We start from the raw sequence: 26,047 nt of genomic DNA, 5'->3' as shown, positions 1-26,047 counted from the left end.
CAGTCTGACTTGAATGAGGCTTGGGGTGTCTGTATGGTTGTGTATGCGTGTGTGTTCACCAGCATGTGTGTGTCTGCACTGCTAGATTGAGAATGTCCTGAGGTCAGGAGCTGAGTCCTTATCATCTTTGTGTCCCTGAGTGAAAACCACCTGCTGATTATAGTGGGCAGAATGAGTTATAGTGGGTAGAACACGTCCCAAAAAGATGTGTTCAATTCATAACTTCTGGTACCTGTGAATGTGACCTTCTTTGGAGATAGGGTCTTTGCAGGCGTAATCAAGCTAAAATGAGGTCATGCTAAATTAGGGTGGAGGGACACTTGGACACCAACACAGAGACACAGGGAGAATGCTGTGTGACAACAGAGGCAAAGCTTGGAGTGATGGAGCTGTATGTGAAGGACTCTCCCCTGGAGCCTTTGGAGAGAGCCTGGCTCTGCTCACATCTTGATCTCAGACTTCTAACCTTCAGAACTGTGAGAGACTAAATTTCTGTTTAAAGCCACCTGGTTTGTGGCACTTTGTCACAGTAGCCCCAGGAAATGGATGCACTGATCCAGCACCAGGCACAGCAGCTGGCACTTAGAAAGTATCCCGTAAGGCCGGGCACAGTGGCTCACGCCTGTAATCCCAGCACTTTGGGAGGCCAAGGTGGGCAGACCACCTGAGGTCAGGAGTTCAAGACCAGCCTAACCAACATGGAAAAACCCTGTCTCTACTAAAAAAATACAAAATTATCCTGGTGTGGTAGTGCATGCCTGTAATCTCAGCTACTAGGGAGGCTGAGGCAGGAGAATCTCTTGAACCTGGGAGGCAAAGGTTGCAGTGAGCCGAGATCGAGCCATTGCTCTCCAGCCTGGGCAATAAGAGTGAAACTCTGGCTCAAAAAAACCAAAAAACCAAAAAAACAGTGTCCCGTAAATGTACAATGCCTGCCCTTAAGGAACTTTCTGGGCACTAACATGTATGTCATTCACTTTTCCTTACTTCTAGAGTTGTCTGCATACAAACCTTCCATGTCTTGGGGCTTTTATATCTGTAGAGAGGCGGATCCAAGATGGCCGACCACTAACAGCTCAGGATTGTAGCTCCCAGTGAAAGCCCAGAGAACGAGACGACGCCACACTTTTAGACGAATTTTCGTCACTCACCGATCAGCCGATTCCCAGTGGAGGAGCCCCACGGGTCGCCAGCGTGACTCTTGTGGCCGCCGCAGCGGTTTTGCCGGCGTCTCGGCGCAGCAGCTCTTCATGCAGAGCAAACGGGACTGCTTCCCCTACTGACCGGAGTTTGGCGCTCAGGGAAGTCAGAGCCGCTTGTTGCGGACTCAAGAGGGAAGCCAGACCAGAGATTCCCAGGCAGAAGAGCACCATCAGTCTTATCGCTGCTATTTAGGCTGCCACAGTGGGTTGCTCGGATCCCAGCACTGGGAATCAATAAGTTGGATGTCGACTCAGAAACCTAATTAGAAAGGCAGTTCATCTACAATGAAGGGAAAAAAACAGCCTAAGAAGGCCGAGTATACTCAAAATCAGAACCCATCAGCAACGGAACAAGCCCTGATGGAAAAGGACTCATCAGCAACCGAACAAGCCCTGATGGAAAAGGACTCATCAGTAACGGAACAAGCCCTGATGGAAAAGGACTGTGCTCCATTATCTGAAGTAGGCTTTAAAAGGTGGATGATAAGAAACTTCTGGAAGTTAAAGGAACTTGTTCTAACCCAATGTAAAGAAACTAAGAACTTGGAAAAAAGGTTCGATGAAATGTTGAAAAGAATAGACAATATAGAGAGGAATACAAATGAACTTATGGAGTTGAAAAATACAACACGAGAACTTAGTGAAATATGTACAAGCTTAAACAGCCGAATGGATCAAGCAGAAGAAAGGGTATCAGAGGTCGAAGATCAACTTAATGAAACAAAACAACAAGACAAGAATAGAGAAAAAAGGATAAAAAGGAATGAGCAAACTCTCCAAGCAATATGGGACTATGTGAAAAGACCTAATATACGCTTGATTGGTGTACCTGAATGTGACTGAGAGAATGAATTCAAGCTGGAAAATACTCTCCAGGATATTATCCAGGAAAATTTTCCTAATTTAGCAAAGCAGGACACTATTCAACCCCAGGCAATACAGAGAACACCACAAAGATATTCCTCAAGAAGACCAACCCCAAGGCACATAATCGTTAGATTCACCAAGATCGAAACGAAGGAGAAAATATTAAGGGCAGCCAGAGAGAAAGATCAAGTTACCCATAAAGGTAAGCCTATTAGGCTTACAGCAGATCTCTCAACGGAAACCCTACAAGCTAGAAGAGAGTGGGGGCCAATATTCAATATACTTAATCAACAGAACTTTCAGCCCAGAATTTTATATCCTGCCAATTTAAGCTTTACATTTGAAGGAAAAATAAAATCTTTTAGGAACAAGCAAGTACTCAGAGATTTTATTACCACCAGGCCTGCTTTACAAGAACTTCTAAAAGAAGCATTATACACAGAAAGGAACAACCAGTATGACCCTTTCTAAAAATACACCAAAAAGTAAAGAGCATTAACATAAAGAAGAATTTTTATCAACGAAAGGACAAAATAGCCAGTTAATATCAAACGGCAGCAACCCTAAATTTAAATCGACCAAATCTCCCAATCAAAAGATACAGACAAAATCTAACGGTATATCCAAAGATATACATAGACTCAAAATAAAAGGTTGGGAAAAAAAAAACATACCAACCAAATGGAGAGCAAAAATAAATAAATAAAAAGCAGGAGTTGCAATTTTCACATTTGACAAAATAGATTTCAAAGCTACAAGGATACAAGGGTAAAAGGATTAATGTAATAATAAGAGATCTTAACACCCAGATACATAAGACCCATAATGAGATTTAGATTCAACGAGACAGAAAATTGATAACGATATCCAGGACTGGAACTAAGATCCAGAACAAATAAACTCAATAGAGCTCTCCATTTTAAACACACAAAATATACATTATCCACAAAATCTAACGATATATCTAAAGATATACAAAGACTCAAAACAAGGGGATGGAAAAAAACTCACCAACCAAATGAAGAGCAAAAATAAATAAATAACAAGCAGGAGTTGCAATTCTCACACTTAATAAAATAGATTTCAAAGCTACAAGGATGCAAGGGTAAAAGGATTAATGCAACAATAAGAGATCCTAACACCCAGATACATAAGACACATAATGAGATTTAGATTCAACGAGACAACAAATTGATAACGATATCCAGGACTTGAACTCAGAGCCAGAACAAATAAACACAATAGAGGTCTCCATTTTAAACACATAAAATATGCATTAACCACTTTAAACACTCAAAATATTGATCGGCCATTATTGAAACCCATTTTAGGAATGAAGTAATATTCCTTTTTCCCTCTTTTTCTTTGTTTTCCCTTCTTTTTCTAAAAAAAAAAAAAAAAAAAAGAACCCATCATGTACCCAGCCCTATGCTGAGGTGCCTACAGAGCCCAGAGTTTTCACCAACTTGTTTTTTAAGAGATGGGGTCTCACTCTATTGCCAGGTTGTAGGGCAATGATGCAATCATAACTCACTGCAACCTCAAATTCCTGGGCTGAAGTGATCCTCCCATCTCAGCTTCCCAAGTAGCTGGGACTATAGGCACACACCACCCTGTCCAGCTAATTTAAGAAAAAAATTAAGGATAGGGTCTTGCAAAAAAAAAAAAAAAAAAAAAAAATAGAATTTGGGCTTTTAGAAGCTGGACTGTTCCCTGGCTTCATGAAGTATCCCTGGTATGACTTCAAATGACTTCATAGGACTATTTTTCTTCCTGTGTTGAGGTGCCATCACTGACCAGCCATGGGAAGAACATTCAGTAAGTCCCCAGGGAGACAGGAGCTTCCCTGACGGTGTCAGGCCTGGGGTCAGAGGATCCAGGGATCTAGACTTTTGCCTCTTTCTCTGGAAAGGGCAAACGGCTCCAGGGCCTGCCTTGGCCTCTGCTCAGAACTCCCCGGGGTCTTGTCAATGTTCATCTGCTCCCTCCAGTGTCGCTAGCAGGGAACTCATTTGATTTCCACAACCTGGAAGGAAGCAGAGCAAGGTATCATCACTTCCACTCCACAGATGAGGAAACTGAGGCAGTTTGCACGACGTTGCATAGTTCACAAATGTCAGAATCAGAGCTTAAAGTCAAGTGTGCAGATTACTAGTCCAGTTCTCATGTCCTGGATCTCCTCCTGCTCCTCCTAGGCCAAGAAGGAAGGCTCCCTGGAGGAGGGGGTACTTTGGGAGAAGGAATCTCAACAGGCTGACGGTGTGTGTGTGTGTGTGTGTGTGTGTGTTTCCAGGCTTCTGCCCTGCAGCTGGCTTGCCCTTTGCCATGAGCCCTTAGCGCTGGAAGCCTGGAAGGCTGAGGCTAGGCTGTTCTGCCTCGGCTCCCTTTTGATCTTCTCATCTTGGCGCTGGGGGCACTGCCTCCTTCCTCTCAGGGCAGGAACTGCAGCTGCACAGACCCTGCAGTTCAGATCCATCGGGGAAGGTAAGAATCCTCATGCTCAGGCACTGACCCTCTCTCAGCCCACCTGAGGCTGGTCCTGGATAGAAAGCACCTGGCACCACACCAGCCCAAATGCACACCTGAAGGGAGCCAGGTGGTGCAGGGGGTGCCTGAGCTCTCTCACGGTGCTCCAAAATTCAAGTCCTAGATATCTGTGTTTAATATATCAGGGGAGAAAAGCTGAGCTTCCTCTGCCCTTATTACACACCTTGCCACTCCAGCCCAAAGTCCAGTATCAGAGAGCAAGGACAGTACCTTTGACAAATTTGTGCTTTCAGGCTGTGGGCACACAAATGTTTGCTGAATTGAGTCTAAGATTCTCCCTTTGGGTGGGGCGGGCTCTACCAGGGGCATGCTTTGTGTGCTGCTCAGAAAGCAATGCCCCGTTCATCTCAGCGAGGCCTACTGGGGCGGTGGGCCCAGGGTGGGGGTTCTGAAGCCCGGGAGTTGGGAGGGCTCTCCTGGGAAGGAGCCCAGAAGGCGCGGGCGCTCTAGACCCGAGATTACGGTACCTGCGCTAACTTTTCCGCTCAGCTTCTTGCCCCCAGCCCAGCTCCCCGGCACCCCGGGCCGCGACTCCGCGCGAGGAGGCGGCCCAGCGCCAAGCTGGTCCGACTGGTTCTGAGCAGGAAGTCTCCCGCCCTCGCCCGGGGCAGCCCACCAGCCCCACGCCGGCCCCGGGCGTCCGTCCGTCGGTCCCGAGATCGGTCCGACGTTCCACCCAGCGCTTGCGGCCTCGCGGCGCGGCCGGCCAGGGCTGCGATCAATGCGGCTTTGTCTGGGACGCCCACACCCCAGAGGCCGCTCCTGGGTCGGCAAATCGGAGCGCGGCCGGGGCGCGCGGGGGTGAGATAAGCGGCCATGTGACCCCACCTGAGCAGGCGGGGGAGGGGCTCCAGGTGAGGCGGCGGCCGGCGGGGCGCGGGCGGCCACGCGGGGCTCCTGCAGCATGTCTGTCAGCAGGAAGGACTGGTCTGCGCTGTCCAGGTGAGCGCCGGAGGGAGCCGGGCGGGGCGCGTGGTCCGCGGCGCGCCTTTGGGTCTCCTCTCCCCGGGCGCCAGCCTCCTCCCGGCCTGGGACCCTGGCACCGAAGCCGGACCCTGGTCTTGCTGAGACTCGCGGGAGACAGGATTGGGGCCAAACTCGGGACCCCTGAGGTTACAGGATGGGTCTTCTCCCTTCCGGGCCTGAGGCTCCACACTGGGTGCTTGGGGAAGGCTGACGCCCCCTGGGGTCGGGCCCCCCTGTGGAAGGTGGGGACGGGAAGGAACGATTTGGGGGGTTGTGGAGGTGTTCACAAGTAACCTCCAAGCCTCATTCCTGAGAGAAGCCTCCCTCACTGTCCCCGTCTCTGGCGGAGAGGACCCCTGGGAGGTGTCCTACAGCCCTTCTTGAGAGGGGGAGCAGGGAGCGCCGCCTTGGATGGGACAGTGAAGAGGACTTGAGGGAAACAGACCCGTTTTCCACTAAGGAGGCTCAAAATCTCAGCATGGCATTTTGGGGTGGCGTCTGGGCAGGGAACCTTAAGATAGCTGCCATCCCCATCTGTGCTGCTGCATTCTGAATTTGTACACTGGTGGTCCCTAAACGGTCAGGGGATGAGGCATCCTATCCTTGCCTGCTGGACATCCCATCAGAGTCAGAGAGGCTTGGGGGAAGTGGGTGTTCAGAAGGCAGCAGCCCTCCTGGAGATTGGTGACATCTAGCGACCCCGCTTGGAGCGACCCCACACCTCTCCCAAGAAGGCCCCCTGTGAGCATCTTCACTTCATTCCTCTACTTGGCGCCCTCTCCCCCATCTTGTCCCTCGGGAATAGCCCAGAGCTGGAGTCTGTTCTTCTGATCTCTTTCTAGCCAGACAGACACTGACCTCTTGGCCCCTCCCAGGTGGGCATTTGGGTCTTTTCTTTTTTTTTTTTTTTTTTGAGATGGAGTTTCACTCTTGTTACCCAGGCTGGAGTGCAATGGTGTGATCTCAGCTCACTGCAACCTCCGCCTCCTGGGTTCAAGAAATTCTCCTGCCTCAGCCTCCTGAGTAGCTGGGACTACAGACGTGTGCCACCATGCTCAGCTAATTTTTGTATTTTTAGTAGAGACAGGGTTTCACCATGTTGACCAGGATGGTCTCGATCTCTTGACCTCGTGATCCACCCACCTCAGCCTCCCAAAGTGCTGGGATTATAGGCGTGAGCCACTGCACCCGGGTCTTGGCTTTCTCTGAAGGTGCAGACCGTCACCTTCCAGCTGTCTGGGTCCTGCAGGCCTTCCCCATCAAGGCATCTTTCACAGGTTTTTCCAGTCCTCTACCCCACTCCTGCCCTTCTTTAAGGGCTCCAGAACTACCTCATTGTCTCAGGCTTAGCCTCTCCATGGCAGCTCATCCTCGGAGGCTGGGGGGCCACCTCCGCAGACCCTCAAGGCCTCACAGCTCTGAAGCACAGCTGCCCATTAACCCCTTTTCAGGCAGCCCATGGGGTCTAGAGAGGGGAAAAAGTAAGCCCCACGAATGGAGGGAACTCAGTGCTCTGGAAGAGAAACCCAGGCTGCTACAGAGGAAGGTCTGTGCTGAGGGTGCAGCTGAGGAGTCAAGGTCTTGGACTTTGCATGTGGGTCAGTGTGCCTGGGGGTTGATGTGGGAGTGTCTTTGCTTCTAGATGTGGGCCTACCGGTGCCTATGAATGTATGCTTATGTGTGTGTGTTGGGGGGGGTACGTGTGGACAGATGTGTTTATGGCCTTTGAAGAGATGAAACATCTGTGTGGGGAGTTGGTTCTTGTGTGGCTAAATATTGAGCTTGTCACTCTGCATGTGTTCAGTTTAAATGTTTATTGAAGACCTCAGTATTGTGCATTGGGTTAAAAATACAAACCAGACACTCCTTCCTCAGAAGTTCAGAGTCTGGTGGGATATATGTGATTTTGTGTCTGAAAGCATGCCTGGATATGCATAGGGGGTGCGTGTGGGGGGAGGCAGCTGGGGCACTGGAACTTCGAAAATGGGAGCAAGGTCTGGCCTAAGCTTGTCCGCTGCTCAGATGGACATGGCCTCATGTGGCTGTAGCCAAGTTCCCATGAGATGTCCAGGGTAAGTGCCAGGGAGGCCCTGGGGAACCAGTCCTACCACTGGGGCCCCTGGCCGGCCCTCCCTGCCCGGTCCCAGCCCTCATAGAGCCCTGTGGGCAGACGCAGCTGCTGCCAACAGTCACCCTGATGAGGCACCTGGAGCAGAGGACCGCTCCCGCTCTGCTCCTTGGGTGAACAACAAGCCTCAGCCGGCAGGCAGGAAAGGGCTGTGAGTCATTGTCAACGGAGCCTCCTGGGCTGGGGAGGACTATGCTAGGGTGTGACAGCGTGGTCCCAGGTGGGGAGGTGGGTGGGTAGCTGGGGCCAGCCGGCAGCCCATCCTTGGCATAAAGCAGAAATTCAAGTCCGCCAGTCCTGGGATAGGGCAGTGGGAGCTGGCTGGCTGGGTGTCCTGGTCAGAGGCTTTGTCCTTTTCTCCCTGGACTGGCCTGGTGACCAGTGAGGCTGGGCCAGGCCTGTCTGCAGGGGGTGAGGGGTGGATCTGAGAGTGCCTGGGACTGAACAGCCAGTGGTTAATCATTTCCCTGCCTGGGCCTTGAGCCGCCCTCCTACCTCCAATCATTGCCCTGGGTTCTCCCGACACCTCTCCCTAGAAGTTTGGGGCTGGAAGAGACTCAGTGACCCCCGCCCCCGCCTACAGTGACCATGCAGAAGGGGAGTCTGAGGCCTGCCCTGCTCGGGTGCAGAAGACTGGCCAAGGTCATGGCCATGCCCACACCCATCTCTCCTCTGCCCTCCCTTCCCTAACCTCAGCCCCCAAGATTTGCAAATTATGCTCCTTGAGCCCCAGGGTTCCACAGACTGCTTCTGGGACAGCCTCCTCACTCTCTCCCAGCTGTAAGCAGTAAGCTGTAAGCAGAGCAGCTGAGCCTTGATCTGTTATATAATGGGCTTCTATCTGTGATTCAATTTGGGAAAACGGGTTCTACTGTTAAACATGACTTTTAACAAACACTTCACTTAAATCTCTGCCATCCGTTGCTGCAGAATACATGGAATTAGACTTCAGGAAGAAAATTCCCAGTATAGACAAGGTCTCTAGTGGGTAGCAGGGCAGAATATCCTTTAGAATTATTTAAGAGGAAAAGAGGATCCCTATCCCCAAAGGATGGAGTCAAAGTCTGGAGTGGGGAGGAGGATAGCAACATTACGTGGCATCACAGAGGAATGTGTGTCCCCAGATGAAGGCAGAAGGTGGGGAAAAGTGCTGTTGAGAGGGAAGGCGTGGTGGACAGCTGCCTGGGGCTCTGCCCTCAGCTAGTAGGAGCAGCTGAGCCTCCCCACCTGTTGGGGTCTGCAGGTTTCACCCTGAGCCTGGCTCTGGGGCTCAAAGGTCAGTGTTGCACTGGCCATGGGGTTTTCCCAAACCTCTGCCCTCCCAGGCCGTGCCCTGGGGCCCAGCCTGTCCCTGGGTGGGGAATACCACACCTTCAGATGCCCTCTTGGCCTTCTGTTTCCTCCCCTGAATGCTGAGCTGTTGAGCTCACTCTGGTTAGGGCCAGCCCTCCCTGGACATCCTTTTCTGGCACTTGGTATCATGGTTAAGGGTAGGTGATTTTGAGAGGCTGATACAGGTTTAAATCTTGGTTTCTTGTTTTTATTAGCTGTGGGATCTTGGAAAAGTTGTTAACTCTTTTGAGCCTCAGTTTCTTTATATACGAGATGGACAGAGTCTCACTATGTCACCAAGGCTGAAGCACGATCTCAGCTTACTGCAACCTCTGCCTCCTGGGTTCTAAGTGAGTCTCATGCCTCAGACTCCCAAGTAGCTGGGATTACAGGTGTGCACCACCACACCCAGCTAATTTTTTCTCTTTTTAGTAGAGATGGGGTTTCACCATGTTGCCCAGGCTGGTCTCAAACTCCTGGCCTCAAGTGATCCACCTGCCTTGGCCTCCCAAAGTGCTGGGATTATAGGCGTGAGCCACCATGCCTGGCCAGTTGTTTTAAAGGTGAGTGCTAGGGGTATTAGAACAGTTCCTGGTGTTAGAGTAAGCACTCCATGTTAGAGGGCTCACTCCCGGCCTTATTCCTTTAGTTATTGATTTATTCATATTCACCGTGTTCAACAAGCATCCAGCACTGTTTTGAGTCCTCAATTTTTTATTACTGTAGTTTCAACAGCTGCACCCACTGAGGCTCCTCCTGGGAACTGTCCTTTGCCCTTCCATCCGGTCCATTTTTATTCTAATAACTTGTGCTTATTGGAGATAACATTTCTCCCCGGTTGGGTGGTACTGCTGAAGGGACTCATTTTTTGCCAGGTGTCAGGGTTGAAGGCAGCCCCATGCTTCCCAAGCAGCAAAGGTGGTGGCCACATCATCTTGGGTGAGCTGTGGGGTCTTAGTATAAAGCTTGGGGATACTCAAGGATGTCTGGATTCTGAGTCCTGCAGCCCAGCCCTGGAGACCCCCAGGACCAACCTGAGGAGAGAATCAGTTCCAAGGAGACCAGGCTCTGAGTGTTCATGCACCATCTAGATCCTCACGGGAGGATAAATAGGCCACTTCCCCAAGGGCTGAGAGTGGCGTGTGGGAGCTGGGTGGCTCAAGACCCAGGAATCCTGGAGGCTCCAGCTCTGCCAGCTGTGAGTGTGGTCAGGGGAGAGGCACTTGGAGCCTCGTGGGTCACTTTCCTCAGTATGTGGATCCTTCAGCTTTGGGGGGCAGAGCTGTTTCCAGACTGTGGACAAGGGACAAGGGTGCATCCAGAGAAGCAGGGAGGTGGAGATGTGGCCTCACATGTGAGCCAGCAGAAGTTGGCATTTCTGAGTCTGAATAAGAAAACTGAGGACAAGTGGGACATTGGCGTCTGCCTCGTAAGAGAGCATCAGTTTGTGTGTAGTGAATAAAGGATGAATGAACAATCAATGTTCAATCTACAAATACTCAGAGCTCACGGGAGTCCTGCAGAGGCCCAGGGGAATCTTGTTTTAAGTTCCACGGCCAGGGTCAAAGGGGGAAAGTTGGATTTGGGCCCCTCTCCATCTCCTCTGAGGAAGTAGAGGTGTGACTGACAGGAGGGATTGAGGCTCTCACCAGGAAGAGCTGCCCTGCTGGCAGAATTGGGAGGGTCTAGAAGGTTCTCCTCCAAAGGCACCTCCTTTCCCATGGGGTGATTGCCTTTGCCGGGCAGATTGCCTTTCGGGGAGGCGTGGGCTTTGTGCGCCTCGGCATCCAGGCAGAGGTTTGGTAATTCCTAGGGAGGAGGAGAGCCCAGCACTCCTGAAATGGATGCTTACTTGCTTTTCCACATTCGTCAGCACCTGTGGGTGCCAGGCGCCGTGCTGGGCACTGGAGATGAAAGACACCCTGTCCTGTGGTTGTTTCCTTCACCACAGGGCAACTTCATCAGTCTCCTTTCTTTTTTTTCTTATATAGAGATGGGAGTCTCACTTTGTTGCCCAAGTTGGTCTCAAACTCCTAGCCTCCTACCTTGGCCTCCTAAAGTGCTGGGATTACCGGCCTGAGCCACCGTGCCCAGCCAGTCAGTCTCTTCAACCCTCTCAGAACGTCTCCACTCTCCTTTGTTTGCTCATCCAAAAAAAAAAAAAAAAAACTTAAGATCTGTACATTTATGTAAATTATACCTCAACTCAAACAAGCATTCTTTGAGCCCACATCCCCTCTAGCTACTGTCCCATTCTTTTCTTTTTTTTTTTTTTTTTTTTGAGATGGAGTCTTGCTCTGTCGTCCAGGCTGGAATGCAGTGGTATGATATTGGCTCACTGCAACCTCCGCCTCCTGGGTTCAATCAATTGTCCAGCCTCACCCTCCCTAGTAGCTGGGATTACAAGCACCTGCCACCATGCCTGGCTAATTTTTGTGTTTTTAGTAGAGACCAGGTTTCCCCATGTTGGCCAGGCTGATCTCGAACTCCTGACCTCATGTGATCGACCCACCTCGGCCTCCCAGAGTGCTGGGATTACAGGTGTCAGCCGCTGCACCCAGTCACTACTGTCCCATTCTATTTGCTTCTCAAAAGAGTTGTTACTGCTCACTAATTCCATTTGCTGGTTTCCATTTACCCCCGCCAGCCTGCTCAGGCTCTGGCACACCCTGGCATCTGCTTTTCCTGTGGCACCTGGCGCTCTGTGCTCATGATTCCATCCTGGTCTCGTTCCCCTTGCAGCAGCATCTGACTGGGGCCCTCACTCCCCTGTTCATGCCAACACCTTCCTCTAGTTTCCTTCCAGCTTCCTGGCTGCAGCATCTTGATCTTTGCTTTTCACTGGTTTCTTCTCCTTCGGAACACGCCAGAAGCACAGCTCTTCATTTTCCTCTTGTCCCTCCCCACTATCACCCAACAGCCCACCACACTCCTTCCTCCCCTTGTCTTCCCCATCTTACTAATGGCAGCTCCAGGAATAGCTCAGGCCCAAAATCTAGCAGTTCTCGATTCTTCTCTTTTCCTCCCCCTCCTCTCACCCAACATCCAACAGCAAACCCTGGTGGCTGTATCTTCAGACCATGTCCCGAATCTATCACTTTCCCCCGTGTTTTCTGTCACCACCCCAGTTCAAACCACTGTAGTTCTAGTTCTCGCCTGCGTGACTGCAGGTGCCTTCTGATGGGTCCCCTGTTTCCCCTCTCCTTGGCCCCGTCAATTTTTTTTCATACAGCAACGAGAGAGATTAAAAACAGAGCGATCCTGTCATGTCGCTTCTCTGTGTACCACTCTCCAGGGCTCTCCAGCACACCTGGAACCAAACCTAAGTCCTTTTCATGGTCTCCAAGGCCCTCTGCGCTGGCCTTGCCTGTCCAACTTTTCTGTGGGCCACTCTGGCCCCAGCCTCCCATATTCCCCTGAGTAGCCAGCTCCTCTCATGTGGTCTCTGCACTGGCTGGATCCTCCTCCCGGGACACCCGCTGCCAGATCTTGCTTCGCTGCCTCCTCCTCATGAACCATGTCTCTCCAAGGGGGCTTCTCCACCCAGCCACCTTCTCTCATGCCACTCGCTTTGTGCCCTTGGCTAGTGACACCTTGCTGGTGCCGTTTTGTTCATGGGCTGGTTTCCTTGCTCACAGTCTGACTCCCCCCATGCTGGATGTGTGCTCTGTGAAGGGAAAGACCCCACTGGTCTCATTCCCTGCTGTTTCCAGCCCCTGGAATCATGCCTGGCACACAGTAGGTGCTCAAAAGTAATATTTTAGTGAATACTGGCTCCATCCAGGGGATGTGGGACCTAGAAAAATGTCAGAGTGGTCATGTGGTTCATCCTTCTCATTTTACAAGAGAAAACTGACAAAGAGATATGGAAGTGACTTACCCGAGGGCAAAAGGACTTGAAACCAGACCACCTGACCCTGCCTTACCAAAGAATCCCTGAGGAATCGTTCAGGCCCTCCCGGAGGAGAGAGGCTCAGAGGGAACCCGGGCTGGGCAGCAGGAGAGGCTGGGGAGCAAAGAGCAGAGAGTTTGGCATCTGGCAGTGGCAAGGGGAGGACTTGCAGTCATTCCTGTAACTCCGGGAGGAAAGACAGAGGCTTTTCTAGAACCTTTTAACCTGATTCGCAGACAATGCAGGGGGAGCCACAAGGAGTGCCAGGAAGGGCTTCCCCGGCTGACTTTCATAGCCTGGTACTCCCCTGTTCACACCCTCTCCTGTCTCCCGGGGTGAAGCTCAGCCTCTTACCCCCAGCAAACCCTGCCCCTCAGTTGCTCGATACCTTCCCTCTGCCTGGACCGCCAGCCACCCCGTTGAAAGCCTGTGTGTTCCCCGAGATGCAGCACAGGTTCATCTCTTCCATGAGCCTTTTCCAATCATCCTGGCCTATGGCATTTGTTCTCACTCTGCAGAAGAGCTTCTGCACTTTGGTGGGGGAGTTATTGGTGGACACACTTCTCTTTTTCACTAGATTGTCAGTATCTCCGGGGCAGAGACCCTGCCATGTTCTGTGACCCCACACAGTTCCTGACGTGGTGCTGGCCTGTCACAGTCACTCAGTTTTCATTTGCTCTTTGGTTGGATTTGAAGGGGTAGGGTGGTTGGAAGATGGGCTGATGGGAGGTGGTGGGTGGATGGAAGATGGGCTGGTGGATAAAGATGGTGGAAACGGGTGGGTGGCTGAGCACATGGGTGTGTGAGTGAGCAGTAGATGGATAGACTGGTGGGGTTGGCTGGCTGGCTGGCTGTAGAATGCCTGGTTGGCCCCATGAATGAAGAGCGACTGGGGCAAGAACCAAAAGTGGGGTATGGGATCCCCTTGCTCCCTAGACAAATGAAAGTTGTCTGGATTTCCATCCAGATCTGTGGAGCTCTGTGGCTCAACTCTTTCAATGAAGTTTTTTCCATCTGAAAGGTGAGGTAGGCTCCAAAAATCCCTGGGAAGTGAAGGGAAGGTGATATTAGAGTTTTATCCAGGTGTAAGTCTTCCCTTCCCAAGAGCTAAGAAAATCCACGGGGAATTGAGTAACTGAGGAATTATCTCCATGACTGTACTGAGGGTTATTACCTAAGAATCCCAGGGCCAAAAAGAGAAAGGCACTTGGCAAGTGCATCTATTTCCTTCAGAAAGGACCAGGCCTGCCCTTCCACATTCCTGGTCAGCCCCAGGGAAGGAGGCCCCCCCATTCCCTTCCTGGGGTCCACAGTACCGTCCATCCCAATGGTTCCTATCTGGGGTGACTTTGCCCCCCAGGGGACATTTGGCAATGTCGGGAAACATTTTGGGTGTCCCAGCTGGGGAATGTACTACTGGCACCCAGCAGGTAGAGGCTGGGGATGCCGCTAGACCTCCTGTGATCCAGGACAGCCCCAGACACAGAACTGTCTGGCCAAAGTGTCAACGGTGCTGAGCGGGAGAAACCCGGGTCTAATCCACAGCCCTGCAGCTTTACTGGGAATTTAATAGATGTATAATTTGAATTACATTTAAAATGTTAAGTTTTTTTTTTGAGATGGAGTTTCGGTCTTGTTGCCTAGGATGGAATGCATGGCATTTAACTCATTACAACTTCCAACTCCCAGGTTCAAGTGATTCTCCTGCCTCAGCCTCCCTAGTAGCTGGGATTACAGGCATGTGCCACCACGGTAATTGTTTTCTGTATTTTCAGCAGAGACAGGGCTTCACTGTGTCCTGATCTCAGGTGATCCACCTCCTCAGCCTTTCGAAGTGCTGGGATTACAGGGGCGAGCCACCACACCCAGCCTAAAATGTTAAGTTTTTGAGTAGTCACAAAAGTAAAAAGCAGCCCAGCGCAGTGGCTCCTGCCTGTAATCCCAGCACTTCAGAAGGCTGAGTGAGGTGGGAGGATCACTTGAGCCCAGGAGTCTAGGACCAGCCTGAGCAACATTGTGAGACCTCATTTCTACAAAAAATTTAAAAATTAACCGGGTGTAGTGCTGCACGCCTGTAGTCCCAGCTACTTGAGAGGCTGAGGTGAGAGGATCACTTGAGCCTGGGAGGTTGTGGCTGTAGTGAGTCGTTTTTTTGCCATTGCACTCCAGTCTGGGCAACAGAGGGAGACCCTGTTTCAAAAAAAAAGGCCGGGCGCAGTGGCTCATATCTGTAATCCCAGCATTTTGGAAGGCCAAGGCAGGTGGATGACTTTGAGGTCAGGAGTTCCTGACCAGCCTGGCCAACATGGTGAAACCCCGTCGCTAATAAAAATACAAAAATTAGCCAAGTGTGGTAGTGCACCTCTGTAATCCCAGCTACTCGGGAGAGTGAGGCAGGAGAATCACTTGAACCCGGGAGGCGAGGTTATAGTGAGCTGAGATCATGCCACTGCACTCAGCCTGGGCGATGGAGCAAGACTCCGTCTAAAAAAAAGCAAAAGAAAAGAAATAAAAGGAAAGAAACAAAAGTAATTTTAATACACTAGCTAATTTTCCCCAATATATCAACAATATTACCGTTTCAACACATAATCAATGTACACAATTTTTTCTTTCTTTTTGAAACAGTCTCACTGTGTCACCCAGGCTAGGGTACAGTGACACAATCTCGGCTCACTGCAACCTCTGCCTCCTGGGTTCAAGTGATTCCCATGCCTTGACCTCCCCAGTAGCTGGGACTACAGGTGCGCACCACCACACTCCAGCAATTTTTTATTTGTTGTATTTTTAGTAGAGATGGGGTTTTGCCATGATGCCCAGGTTGGTCTTGAACTCCTGAGCTCAGGCAATCTGTCTTGGCCTCCTAAAGTGCTAGGATTACAGGCATGAGCCGCCGTGCCTGGCCAATGTACAGAGTTCTTAATGAGAGCATTCACTGGTCTTCAAGATCCAGTGTGTATTTCACATGGCACGCCTCGGTTCACACCATCCATGTTTCAAGCGCTCCCGAGCTGCCTGTAGCCAGTGCAGGCCTGGAGGGCATTTGGTCTCTTTTCCCAGCCCCACAGCAGCCTGCCTTGGAAGGGTTTCCCGGCGGTGCTGACTCTCTCCTTCCTTCCCCTAGCCTAGCCTGGCAGCGGACTCTGGAGGATGAGGAGGAGCAGGAGCGTGAGCGCAGGCGGCGGCACCGCAACCTGAGCTCTGCGACGGAGGATGAGGCTCCCAGGCTCAGCCAGCATGGAGACCGGCGGACCTCTGCTTCTGAGAGGTAGGTGCTCAGGTTTCTATCCTGAGTGATGGGGATGGACAGGCTGCCTCAGTCTAAGTGCAGCATGTTCCGTCTCCCCAGGGCTCTGTGGCCCAGGAAATGAGGCTGAAGGATGTGACGATGAACTTCAAGTTCCCTGCTGTCCCCAGACTCAGTCCTGCCAGCTTCTATCGTCTTTATGACAAGCTGGCTACTATTTGTTGAGGGCTTCCCTAAGCCAATACTGTGCTGGATGTTTTATGGCCAGAGCTTACAGAATGCTTATTCTATCCCTGAGAGAGAGGTATTTTTAACCCATTTCACAGGTGGAGAAGCAGGGTTGAAGAGTGCTTATGTGACTTGCTGAGATCATGTACCTCAGAAGTGGCAGGGCCAGAGTTTCCTTCCAGATCTGTTAAGCTCCTGCCTCTTTCCTTTATCCAGCCTGCCTCCCTCTAGCCCTGACCCTCTATAATTCACTTCTCTTTTTTTTTTGAGATGGAGTCTTGCTCTGTCACCCAGGCTGGAATGCAGTCAGCTTACTGCAACCTCCGCCTCCCAGGTTCAAACGATTCTCCTGCCTCAGCCTCCCAAGTAGCTGGGATTACTGGCACCTGCCACCACACCTAGCTAATTTTTCATTTTTAGTAGAAATGGGTTTTCACTGTGTTGGCCAGGCTGGTCTCAAACTCCTGACCTCAGGTGATCCAATCTGCCTCGGCCTCTGGAAGTGCTGAGATTTCAGGCATGTGCCACTGTGCTGGGCCTATAATTTACTTCTGAGGAGAACTCTGGGGCTAGTTTTACCATCTAGATTTAGGGATTATGAGGCAGGGATGAGCCTGGAGTTTACTGAATGCCACTGATGTGCCAGGACTGTGCTGGGTACTCTCATGAGTCTCATTTTGCTTCCTAACAAGTCCAGTTAGCAGATTTGAAAACTGAGGCTCAGAGAGTAAGTTAACTCACCTGAAATCACATGGAGAGCAGAGTGGTAAGGAAGGAAAAGAATCTCCTTGTGCTGGAGGCCAGGTGCTATGGGTTTTGGACAGTCCTCTCATGTTGCTTTAGTTTATTCGGGTCCCCTGAGAAGGGAGAGCAGGGCTGTGCTGACCTCTCCTCCCTTTCCCTAGCCTTGCCCAGCGGCAGACTCTGGAGGATGTCTAGAGCTGGGCTGCACCAGTACCTTTGGCTGTCACCTAGTCTTGGCTGCACCCACATAACTGACAGGACTGTGGAATGGTGCATCGGAAGCCTTAGTTCTGCTCCCAGTTCCCCCACCAATTAGCTGTGTGACCTTGGCCACATCCCTGCACATCTCTAGTCTTGATCTAAGATCTAAGGGCAGTGACTGTACTTATTCCTTTTGACCCCATGCCCTGAGCAGGCTCTGGCACACATTAAAGTCATTATTTAGAGTCTGTTGACTACGTCTGAACATGGAGCAGTTGGACTTTATAGGAATTTATAAGCATTTAAAAGCATAGAGTGCTTTGTACAGCTGATACCTTGGAAGTGCAATATATCGAGTGGATACAGGTGGTGGTGAGCTGGGACGGCCAGGGCCTGACTTCCTCACCTCCTCCTCGGTGGCCCTGGCCACCGAGCATCTCCACTGGGTTAGGGAGACCCAGGATCCCTTCCACCTCTATCCTCTGATTCTGTCTCTCATCTTCTGACACAGACTGCCGAGTGCGGAAGAAGCAGAGGTGCCCAAGCTACTGCCCCCAGCCTCCAAAGACGAGGACAAGGACATCCAGACCATCCTCAGAACGCGGCAGGAGCGGAGGCAGAGGCAGCAGGCGGTGGAGGCTGCACAGGCCCCCATCCGGGAGAGGCTGGAGGCGGAGAAGGGGAGGGACAGCTTGAGCCCTGGGCAGGCCACACAGCAACCCCTAGTCCCCAGGAAGGAACTGGAGACTCCACCTCGCCAGAGACTGAGTCGTGAACAGCAGGGCCCCTGGGCCCTGGAGGAGGAGAGCTTGATGGGCAGGGAGCCAGGAGGGAGGAAAAAAGGGGTTCCAGAGAAGTCCCCAGTCTTGGAGGAATCCTCCACACCAGAAAAGATGGCACCCAAAAAGAGCCTGGTCTCTGAGAAAACCTCCATCTCTGAGAAGGGGCTGGCCTCAGAGAAGACATCCCTATTGGAGAAGACAGCAGTGTCAGAGAAGAAGTTTGATCTAGGAAAAAACAGTGTCTCTGACAAGTCACTGGGCTCAGGAAGAAGACTGGTGTCTGAGAAAGCATCTATCTTCGAGAAGACACTGGCCTCAGAGAAGAGCCCAACCACAGACACCAAGCCGGCCCCAAAGAGGGCCACAGCCTCAGAGCAGTTCCTGGTGCAGGAACCACCAGCCTCTGGTGGAAGCCCAGCCACCACCAAGGAGCAGAGAGGAAGGATCCTCCCTAGGAAGAACCTGCCCTCCTTGGCAGAGCAGGGGGCTTTGGACCCTCCGACTGTGGCCTCCTGCCTCCCACCCATCACACTCCAGGTTGGCAGTGTTCCATCCCTCCCACCCTTCCACCCTGCCACCTGGCTGGCCCGGCTGGCCAGTCCCACCCAGGTGGTTCCTGGTTCTCTGGCTGCCTCCATCCTCCCACCTGCAGGCTGGCCTTGGCTGTCTCTTCTCTCCCTGCCTGCTTCCAGCCATGGTCAGAGCAAGGACACTAAGACAGGGCAAGCTGCTGGAGCTTAAAGGGTCACCAGCTGTGGGGCAGGGAGCCCCTGGTGCTCCCCACCACATCCTCCTCCAGGGCCTGGGCTACAGGACCCCAGCAGACTCGTGGGAAGCCTCAGATCCTTCTAGAAGCTCCCCTAGAAAGCTCTGCCTGGAGCCCTGGCCCCAAGGGACTGTGTCAGCGAGCCACTCCCACAGCAGATGAAGGAGGCAGGAGAGAAGAAGGCACAGGGCTGTCTCACTCTCCCCTTCTTCCTGCAGCTCCTGGGGTGAGCCATGGGGTCCATGGCTGCCCCGGCCTGGTGGGCCCTAGACGTCTTGTGTGACACGCCCCCTGCTCCTTCCAGGTGAAAATCCCCAGCAAGGAGGAAGAGACATACATGTCCTCACCCACCCAGCGAACCTACAGCAGCTCCCTCAAACGCTCTAGTTCCAGAACCATCTCTTTTCGGGTGAGAGCCCTGGGCACTTAGGTCTGTGAGCCGCTGGAGGGCAAGCAGAGGAAGCCCGCATCCATTACAACATAGGAGCCTTAGGTTAGGTAGAAAGGTCCTCTGGATAGAGAGGAGCTTTGGATTTCCGTGGGTGGCCCAGAGCAGACCAGACTGTATTCAGCAGAGGAGAGCAGGTTAGTGACCTGGGTGGTGGGTGCCAATAAGCATGAGCCCCACCTAGTGGGCAAAGCCAGGGCTGCAGGAAGGCTGGATAGGCAGGGCTGGCCCTGGGCTGCAGGGAGGTCCACACCTGCCTTCATCTGTTCCCGACCTCACCTAGGAAGCTTGCCCAGGAGGGGAGGGAAGGAAGGGAGAGCATCAAGGCTCTCCCTGTGCTCCCTGCTGTGACTGTCCCAATAGTACAAACTCTGTGGATTGGGGAAATCTCAGCTTGCTTTGTCCCAGTGTTTGTTCTTAGTTCTTCTCTTCACTGGGTCATTCACTCATTCATTGGACATCATGCTTCTCATGTGTGCCAGGCCCTGGAGGGGAGGCTGGAGGCCCGATAGTGACTGGTGCCCCCACAGAGCTCATGGGCAGTGGGAGGCAGATAGGAAACGGGTGGTTACAGGTGCCCTGAGAAGGAAGCCTGGGGAAAGGCTTCTGACCCAGATCAGTGGGTGGGAACCTGTGTCTTCAGATACAAACGCTGTTCTTTAAGGAAGGTTTATCCACATACTTCTCTGGTGGGGCTTGACCCCTGGTAGAAGGGGTGGGAGATCGGAGGAGGAGGAGGAGGAGGAGGAGGAGGAGGAAGAGGAAGAGGACATGTCCTGAGAGCCGGGCTCCTCAGTTGAGGGGGCCACCGATTTCCCCAGGACTCCCAGACACCAACACCTTTCCTTCTCATTTCAGATGAACCCCAGGAAAGACAACTCCGAAACAACCCTAACTCGAAGGTGGGAGGCCTGGAGGCTCTGGTTCTTTCCTCTCTGGCAGTGTTCAGGCTATTTTCTGAGTACCTGTACCCACCCTCCTTGTGCCAGGCTGTGCTGTAGGGCACATGAGGGGAAGGCGTGGTCCTTGCCCAGGCCTCCAGATTGTGGGGGGGAGGATGGGATTAATAGGAGGGACTCTGGCTGAATGAGATGGAACAAGGAGGGAAGGATTAGGGAGAGCTGCTTGGAGGAGGCAGGGCTTGGGTGGCGCTACAAACGGGGAGGAAGGTTTAACCTTGAGGTTAGGAGAGGGAAAGGGGGCTTTCTGGGAGGGAGACCATGAACAGTGTAAAGGAGGGGAAGCCCCTGATTCAGCAGCCCTGGTGGGAGGCTGCAGGTCTGTAGGTTTAACAAGGATTCCTGGGCTCGGTGGTGTTGATGCAAGTAGCCTGAGGACTATGCTTTGAAAAATAGCAAAACTGAAATAGGATCTGAGAAGCAGATGTGCTTATGTGTTAGGAATGTCGTCCACTCATGCTGTATTCATCTGCCCCACGAACATTCAGGCTAGGCCTGGGGACTGGGGTGGGGACAGAGGAGGAGTACAAAGATGAATGACGCAGCTGCTGCCCTCAAGCGACTCATACCCACCCAGCAAACCTACAGCAGCTCTCTCAAACGTGAGACCCTTACACTGGCCAAGCGGAGAGGGACAGAGGCACAGGAATGTGAACCCAGGGCTAGGAGCTCAGGAGTAGCTGCACCTGCTCAGCCTGTGAGAGCTGGGGAAGGTGTCACCGAGCAATTGATGTTCCCTGAACTAGTAGGACGTTTGCACATATAAAACTGGAGGGATAGCATTTTAAATAGAAGGAACAGCATGTGAGAGGCAGAGTGACGAGCGTGGTGTCCAGCTGGCTGGCACATAGGCATACTGTGGGGCTGGGGGGGAAAGGGCGAGCCCATATCACTAGAGCCTAGTGTGCTGTACCAAGGCCTGCGGTACAGGATCCTGGAAGGACAGGATCCGAGGTAGGAGCAGCCTGGTGGAGAGCTCAAGGTGGCCGGCCGGGAGAGCAGGTAGGTGGTGATTGTTGTGATGGGGAAGGTGGAAAGGAAGGGCCTGCTTCAGAAGTTGTTTTGTGGGGGAAATGATACGGTATAGAGGAGAAAGGAAGGAGGGACATCCTGGGGATGTCCTATGAAATGAGACATTTCTCAGGAGTGGAGGGAAATCCCTGGAGTCTGCAAATTTCTCACCTTGGTCAAGTCAACACAGCCTGCTGTGTGATGGAGGGCCATGTTCTCTGCCTCAGTGAGGACATGTGACGGGGCTGCTCCTCAGGCCCTGGGGGCAGGCCTGGTCTCCCTGGGTGTCTCACTTGGCTCCCCTGTTCCGTCTCATCCTGCAGTGCCAGCATGAGGCTCCCAGCCAACACAGAGAAGTTGGGAGAGAAGCTGGAGAGATACCACACGGCCATACAGGTGGGTGGGGCTTCTGAGGGGCGACGGGGGCAGGAGGAGTAGTGGGCATGGCCCTTGCCCCCCGCAGGGGTCAGCTATTTGTGTTCTTGTTCCCCAGAGATCAGAATCCATCAAGTCTCTGGGCTCCTCTCGCACTGAGTTCTTTGTGGCCCCTGTGAGTGTAGCCAGCAAGCGCCACCTCTTTGAGAAGGAACGGGCAGGTCAGAGTCAAGAGGAACCAGCCTCCAGCCGGAAGGTGAGGGGCTCAGGCCCCACAGGGTCTTTAGGCTGATTAGCCTCGAGGTCTCTGAAACCTGAGTGTTGGCCGTGGCAGTGCTAGAAAACTCTGTTTTCATATGTCAGTTAATGTTGGCAGAAGCTTCACTTGAGTTCCCATTCACGTTCCTGAGCCTATCTCCTTAGCGGGGCACACAGCTCCCTGGGGGAAGGGGAAGGGCTGCCCCAGGTATATGTGGCATGCACTAGATGCATATGGGAGTGAGGGAGAGTCCCATCCCCTTCCAGGGCCTCTGAACTTGCCTCGATGCTACCAAGGGCCCCAAACCCTGAGATGGAAGGTTCTCTTTTTAGGAGAATTTGAGGCTCTCAGGGATTGTGACATCAAGGCTCAACCTGTGGATCAGCAGGACCCAGGAGTCCGGAGATCAGGACCCCCAGGTGCCCTCACCCTCCCTGATGTCTCTTAACTGTGGACTCTTTGTGGTGGGATGACTGGGGACAGAGGAGGGACAGCCGAGAGAGACTGAGTCATTTCAGCAGGGAAACAGTGGGGGATGGATGGGTGTGTGGGTCAGACTCCAGCAGAGAGCAGGGGTGGGTCTGGGTTCCTTTTCTCTTTTGGGAAGAGAAAGGACATCCTAGGATGGAGGCTGGGTCTGGGGGATGCTGGGCCTGGGGGATCCTGAGCCCCTTGGAGCCTGGCCTTAGTGCCTGGTCTCCACCCTGATGCCCTCAATCAGGAGGCACAGAAAGAGTCAGCTGCTACCAAGAGGACTCAGTGGGGAAAGAAATCTGACTCCACTCTGGATGCTGAGGTGAATGGTGGGGAGGAGCCTGGCCCTATGGGGGAGGGCCACAGTGCACTGTGGGAGACCCCATCGTCCCCCTGTGCACATGCTAATTGACCTGCAGACACACAGTCCACCGAGAACACCCCATCCCTATGCATGCAGGCTGGTCTAAGCCAACCATGAGAACAAGGTCGAGCCCTCAGCTGGCTGCGCTGCCCGCACCTCTGCAGAGCCCCTGCCCCTCCAGCCGGCAGATTGCAGGGCTCTGACCTGCAATTGTGGGTGTGGGGCATGGGCAAAGGGATGCCTTCCTGTCCAGTGGCCCCCTTCTCCTTCCATCCTGAGCACCCCCCTGCCTTGTGCTAACAGCTCTTTGCCCCACAGGTATGACAAGCTCTGCCAAGACAGACCTGCACATCTTCATCTTGAGAGGCCTCCCTCATGCCCGGCCCCTGCCTCTCACAGCAGCACCCCTGCCTCCTCTCATTGTCCCTGTTCCCTTTTTGCCTCTGGATCTGTTCGGGCAGAGCTTCTGGGTTTGGGAATATTTGCAAGACTCAGCCAGCTCCTTCCCAGCCTAGCCTCTTGGGGCTGGGACCTTCTTGCCTCACTGCAGGTGCAGCAGATGCTGGGACCCAGCCTCTGCCCAGAACACAGCACAGGTGCACATCAGCACTATGGGGCCTATGTCCTGGCCAGAGGCCTCTGCTCCTTTTTGCTCCCATCCAGGGTCAGGGCAGGGCATCCTCAAGAACTCCAGAGTCACCTGTCTTGTCGGCTCCCAGCAAGTGCCTCTGAGTGTCTGTGATGTCTCCATCACCGAGGCCTGGGCCCACCCATCTTGGTCCCTGGGACCTGTGCCCAGCCACCGAGGTTCACTCTGTTCAGATTGGGAAGGAGCTGCTGTGCATCTTCCACATGCCCTGTCTCCCTGCTTTGTTCTCCCCTCTCTTCCCTGGCCTGCTGCCCTGGCCGGGAGCTAAGTGCCTTTTTGTGTGCAACCACTTACCCTTTCTCTGAGAAACCTGCTCTCAGGAAGAATCTAATAAACTCATTCACTCTCAGGTGCAATTGACTGGTGAGACCTTAAAAGTGATTTTCTTTCTAGAGGCCTTGCTTTCTAGCGGAGATCATCTGAAGTGTGTGAGGATTATTTGGGCTGGGGTGGAGGATCGTCATTTTCCTAGTCCCCACTCTTCTCACATTAAGGTGGTGGCTTGTTGCTCCACAATCCTAGCTTGGTGACTGCGGAACTGCCACATACAGGGCCAGGCCTACCCCCTTTCCGCACAGACTCCTTCCAGCCCCCCTCCCCATGCTCCTAACATCATGGCCCCTGTGAGCTTGGAGAATGATGAACCATCAGAATATAGAACCAACCAAGCTAGGAACATCAGCATGGTGCCGTGTTAACCCCTTAAGGCTATAGTTTAAAACTTCTCAAAAGTTTTCATCATTAGAACTCCCCGTCTTGACTGACCACTTTAGTTTTGCTCAGAAGCAGCCGGGGGTGCAGCCAGGTGCAGAGCCCCTTGCCCAGTCCTCCCTTTTGCATGCCTGGGGAAGCTTCTCAGAGCACGACCCTTAACACGGCTCCTCAGGGTATCACTAGTCCAGTTCCCCAGGTGTGTGGGAGGTGAGCTCTACCCCCACTCTGTGACAATGGGTGAGGGCTCCTCCGATCTGTGTCCCAGGGGACAGGCCCTCAAAGCCCCATATGCAGAGGTCCCAGTGCCCCAGGCTGGCCCACCTCCGGCCAGTGAGTCTTCTGTGCCTGAGTGAGGGATACTGGGACCTGGGGGCCCTGCCCCGAGTGCCCCCACCCACTGCTGGGGCTGGAGCTTTGTGAATGTTCTAACTTCACAGCCGAGAGTTGAAGGACAAGGTTGGGGCAGAGCTGAGGAGCAGGTGAGTCCTGCCTGGGGCCTCGGGACGTCTAAAGATCTCTGGCTCTGCCCAGACCTCAGGTGGGACCCTGAGCCATTCCCTTCTCCCAGCCTCAAGCAGATGACCTCAGAGGACTTTCACATGCTCATTCCCTGAACTTTTTTTCTGAGACAGAATCTCACTCTGTTGCCCAGGTTGGAGTGCAGTGGCGTGGTCTCAGCTCACTGCAACCTCCGCCTACCAGGTTCAAGGGATTCTCCTGCCTCAGCCTCCTGAGTAGCTGGGATTACAGGCACATGTGACCACACCCTGATAATTTTTGTATTTTTAGTAGAGATAGGGTTTCACCATGTTGGCCAGGATGGTATCGAACTCCTAACCTTGTGATCCGCCTACCTCGGCCTCCCAAAGTGCTGGGATTACAGGCCTGAGCCACTGCGCCTGGCAGCCCTAAACTTTGTAAAGTCCTCCTGACAGGTGAACTTTCCCAGTAAGCAAAACTGTCCCCACACACAGTCAAGAGAGTCTCCTGGAAGCCTTTCCTGGCAGTGGGGCCTAACCCTGGAGTAAGAGCCTGCAAGGACACTGAGAGGCCTGTTCCTGCAGCTGCAGCCTCGGCAGGGCCTTCACACCTGCACCCCGCCCTCGGTGCCCAGTGAGGGCGGGCTGCTAGGGGAAACGCCCTGGGGCACCACAGCACTGCCTCTTCCCCTCCCCTGTGAATCCGAGAAGTGAGGGCCCTGCCCTCATTCCTGCTGGGGACACAGCCAGTTAACAAGGAGACCAGGGTGTGCCCAAGATGACCTCAGCTGGGGGTAGATGAGTGGTAGCAACTGGGTGTCTGGGTGGGGCGGAGGCCTCGAGGGGTGACATTGGGCACCCTCTGGAGACAGAACAGTGTTTCCACTCACCATTCCTGGCCCCACCCTCCTGCTCACTGGCCATAGGGGCCCTGTGACCCCACAAGTGGCCCCGTCCTGTTGTGGAGCCTCAAATTTACACGCATCATTTCAGTATAAGCTTCTTCCCATTCCACTCTGGCTCTATTTTCTCTTTACATCCCTTTGCAAGGACAGGGACATCAAACAAATGGGCTGGAAGTAACCCTGCTATGCCCAGGAGTGGTTGCTGCCTGGGGGCTGGGTTTCCTCATCTGAGTGGCTGTCTCAGCGCTCTGAATGGAGCTCCTGCTGTAGAGCAATTAGAAGCTGTACGCGTGTGGGCCATGACACCAAGGATCCGCTGGGCTTTTCCCATGGGGCTCTGTAGTGATCTAGGTGCACAGAGCCCTCTTGTAGGCATTCATGCAAATAAACTGTGGCCTGTTGGAAGGGTTATTTGACTTATGAGGAGCAGTAACCCACCTTCAAGTTAAAAAAGGGTTTGGGAAAAGTGCTGATAAATTCTGTTATTCCAGGCTAGGACCCAAGGCAA

General features: G+C 52.9%; 1 protein-coding gene across 4 annotated transcripts; it reads left to right on the top strand.

Moving 5' to 3' along the window:
- Nucleotides 1-5,254: 5,254 nt before the first annotated feature.
- LAD1 (ladinin 1) lies at nucleotides 5,255-23,801 on the top strand. 4 transcript variants are annotated; one of them, XM_078356796.1, is made up of 10 exons: nucleotides 5,255-5,417; nucleotides 16,059-16,202; nucleotides 17,866-18,673; nucleotides 19,207-19,311; nucleotides 20,209-20,252; nucleotides 21,644-21,716; nucleotides 21,814-21,951; nucleotides 22,287-22,373; nucleotides 22,676-22,750; nucleotides 23,111-23,801. In XM_078356796.1, the coding sequence occupies exons 1-10, from the start codon at nucleotides 5,338-5,340 to the stop codon at nucleotides 23,114-23,116; spliced, it is 1,560 nt and encodes a 519-aa protein (XP_078212922.1). In that variant the 5' UTR covers nucleotides 5,255-5,337; the 3' UTR covers nucleotides 23,117-23,801. The 4 variants fall into 4 exon arrangements, with proteins under 4 accessions (XP_078212922.1, XP_035136603.2, XP_078212921.1 ...); XM_035280712.3 differs by lacking the exon at nucleotides 5,255-5,417 and adding an exon at nucleotides 5,469-5,558; XM_078356795.1 differs by lacking the exons at nucleotides 5,255-5,417; nucleotides 21,814-21,951 and adding an exon at nucleotides 5,469-5,558.
- The last annotated feature ends 2,246 nt before the right edge of the window (nucleotides 23,802-26,047 follow it).

The sequence above is a fragment of the Callithrix jacchus genome, chromosome 19 (genome assembly GCF_049354715.1).
Source record: "Callithrix jacchus isolate 240 chromosome 19, calJac240_pri, whole genome shotgun sequence".
In the NCBI taxonomy this organism is placed as follows: Eukaryota; Metazoa; Chordata; class Mammalia; order Primates; family Cebidae; genus Callithrix; species Callithrix jacchus.
Note: the sequence above shows the minus strand (reverse complement) of the source record. Positions and strands in the feature narration are given on the sequence as shown.

Coding starts and splice junctions, on each gene's coding strand:
- LAD1 (XM_078356796.1), top strand. CDS start 5,338: ATGCGGCTTTGTCTGGGACGCCCACACCCCAGAGGCCGCTCCTGGGTC. Junction 20,253..21,643: donor GAAACAACCCTAACTCGAAG/GTGGGAGGCCTG, acceptor CTCATCCTGCAG/TGCCAGCATGAGGCTCCCAG. Junction 21,952..22,286: donor AACCAGCCTCCAGCCGGAAG/GTGAGGGGCTCA, acceptor TTCTCTTTTTAG/GAGAATTTGAGGCTCTCAGG.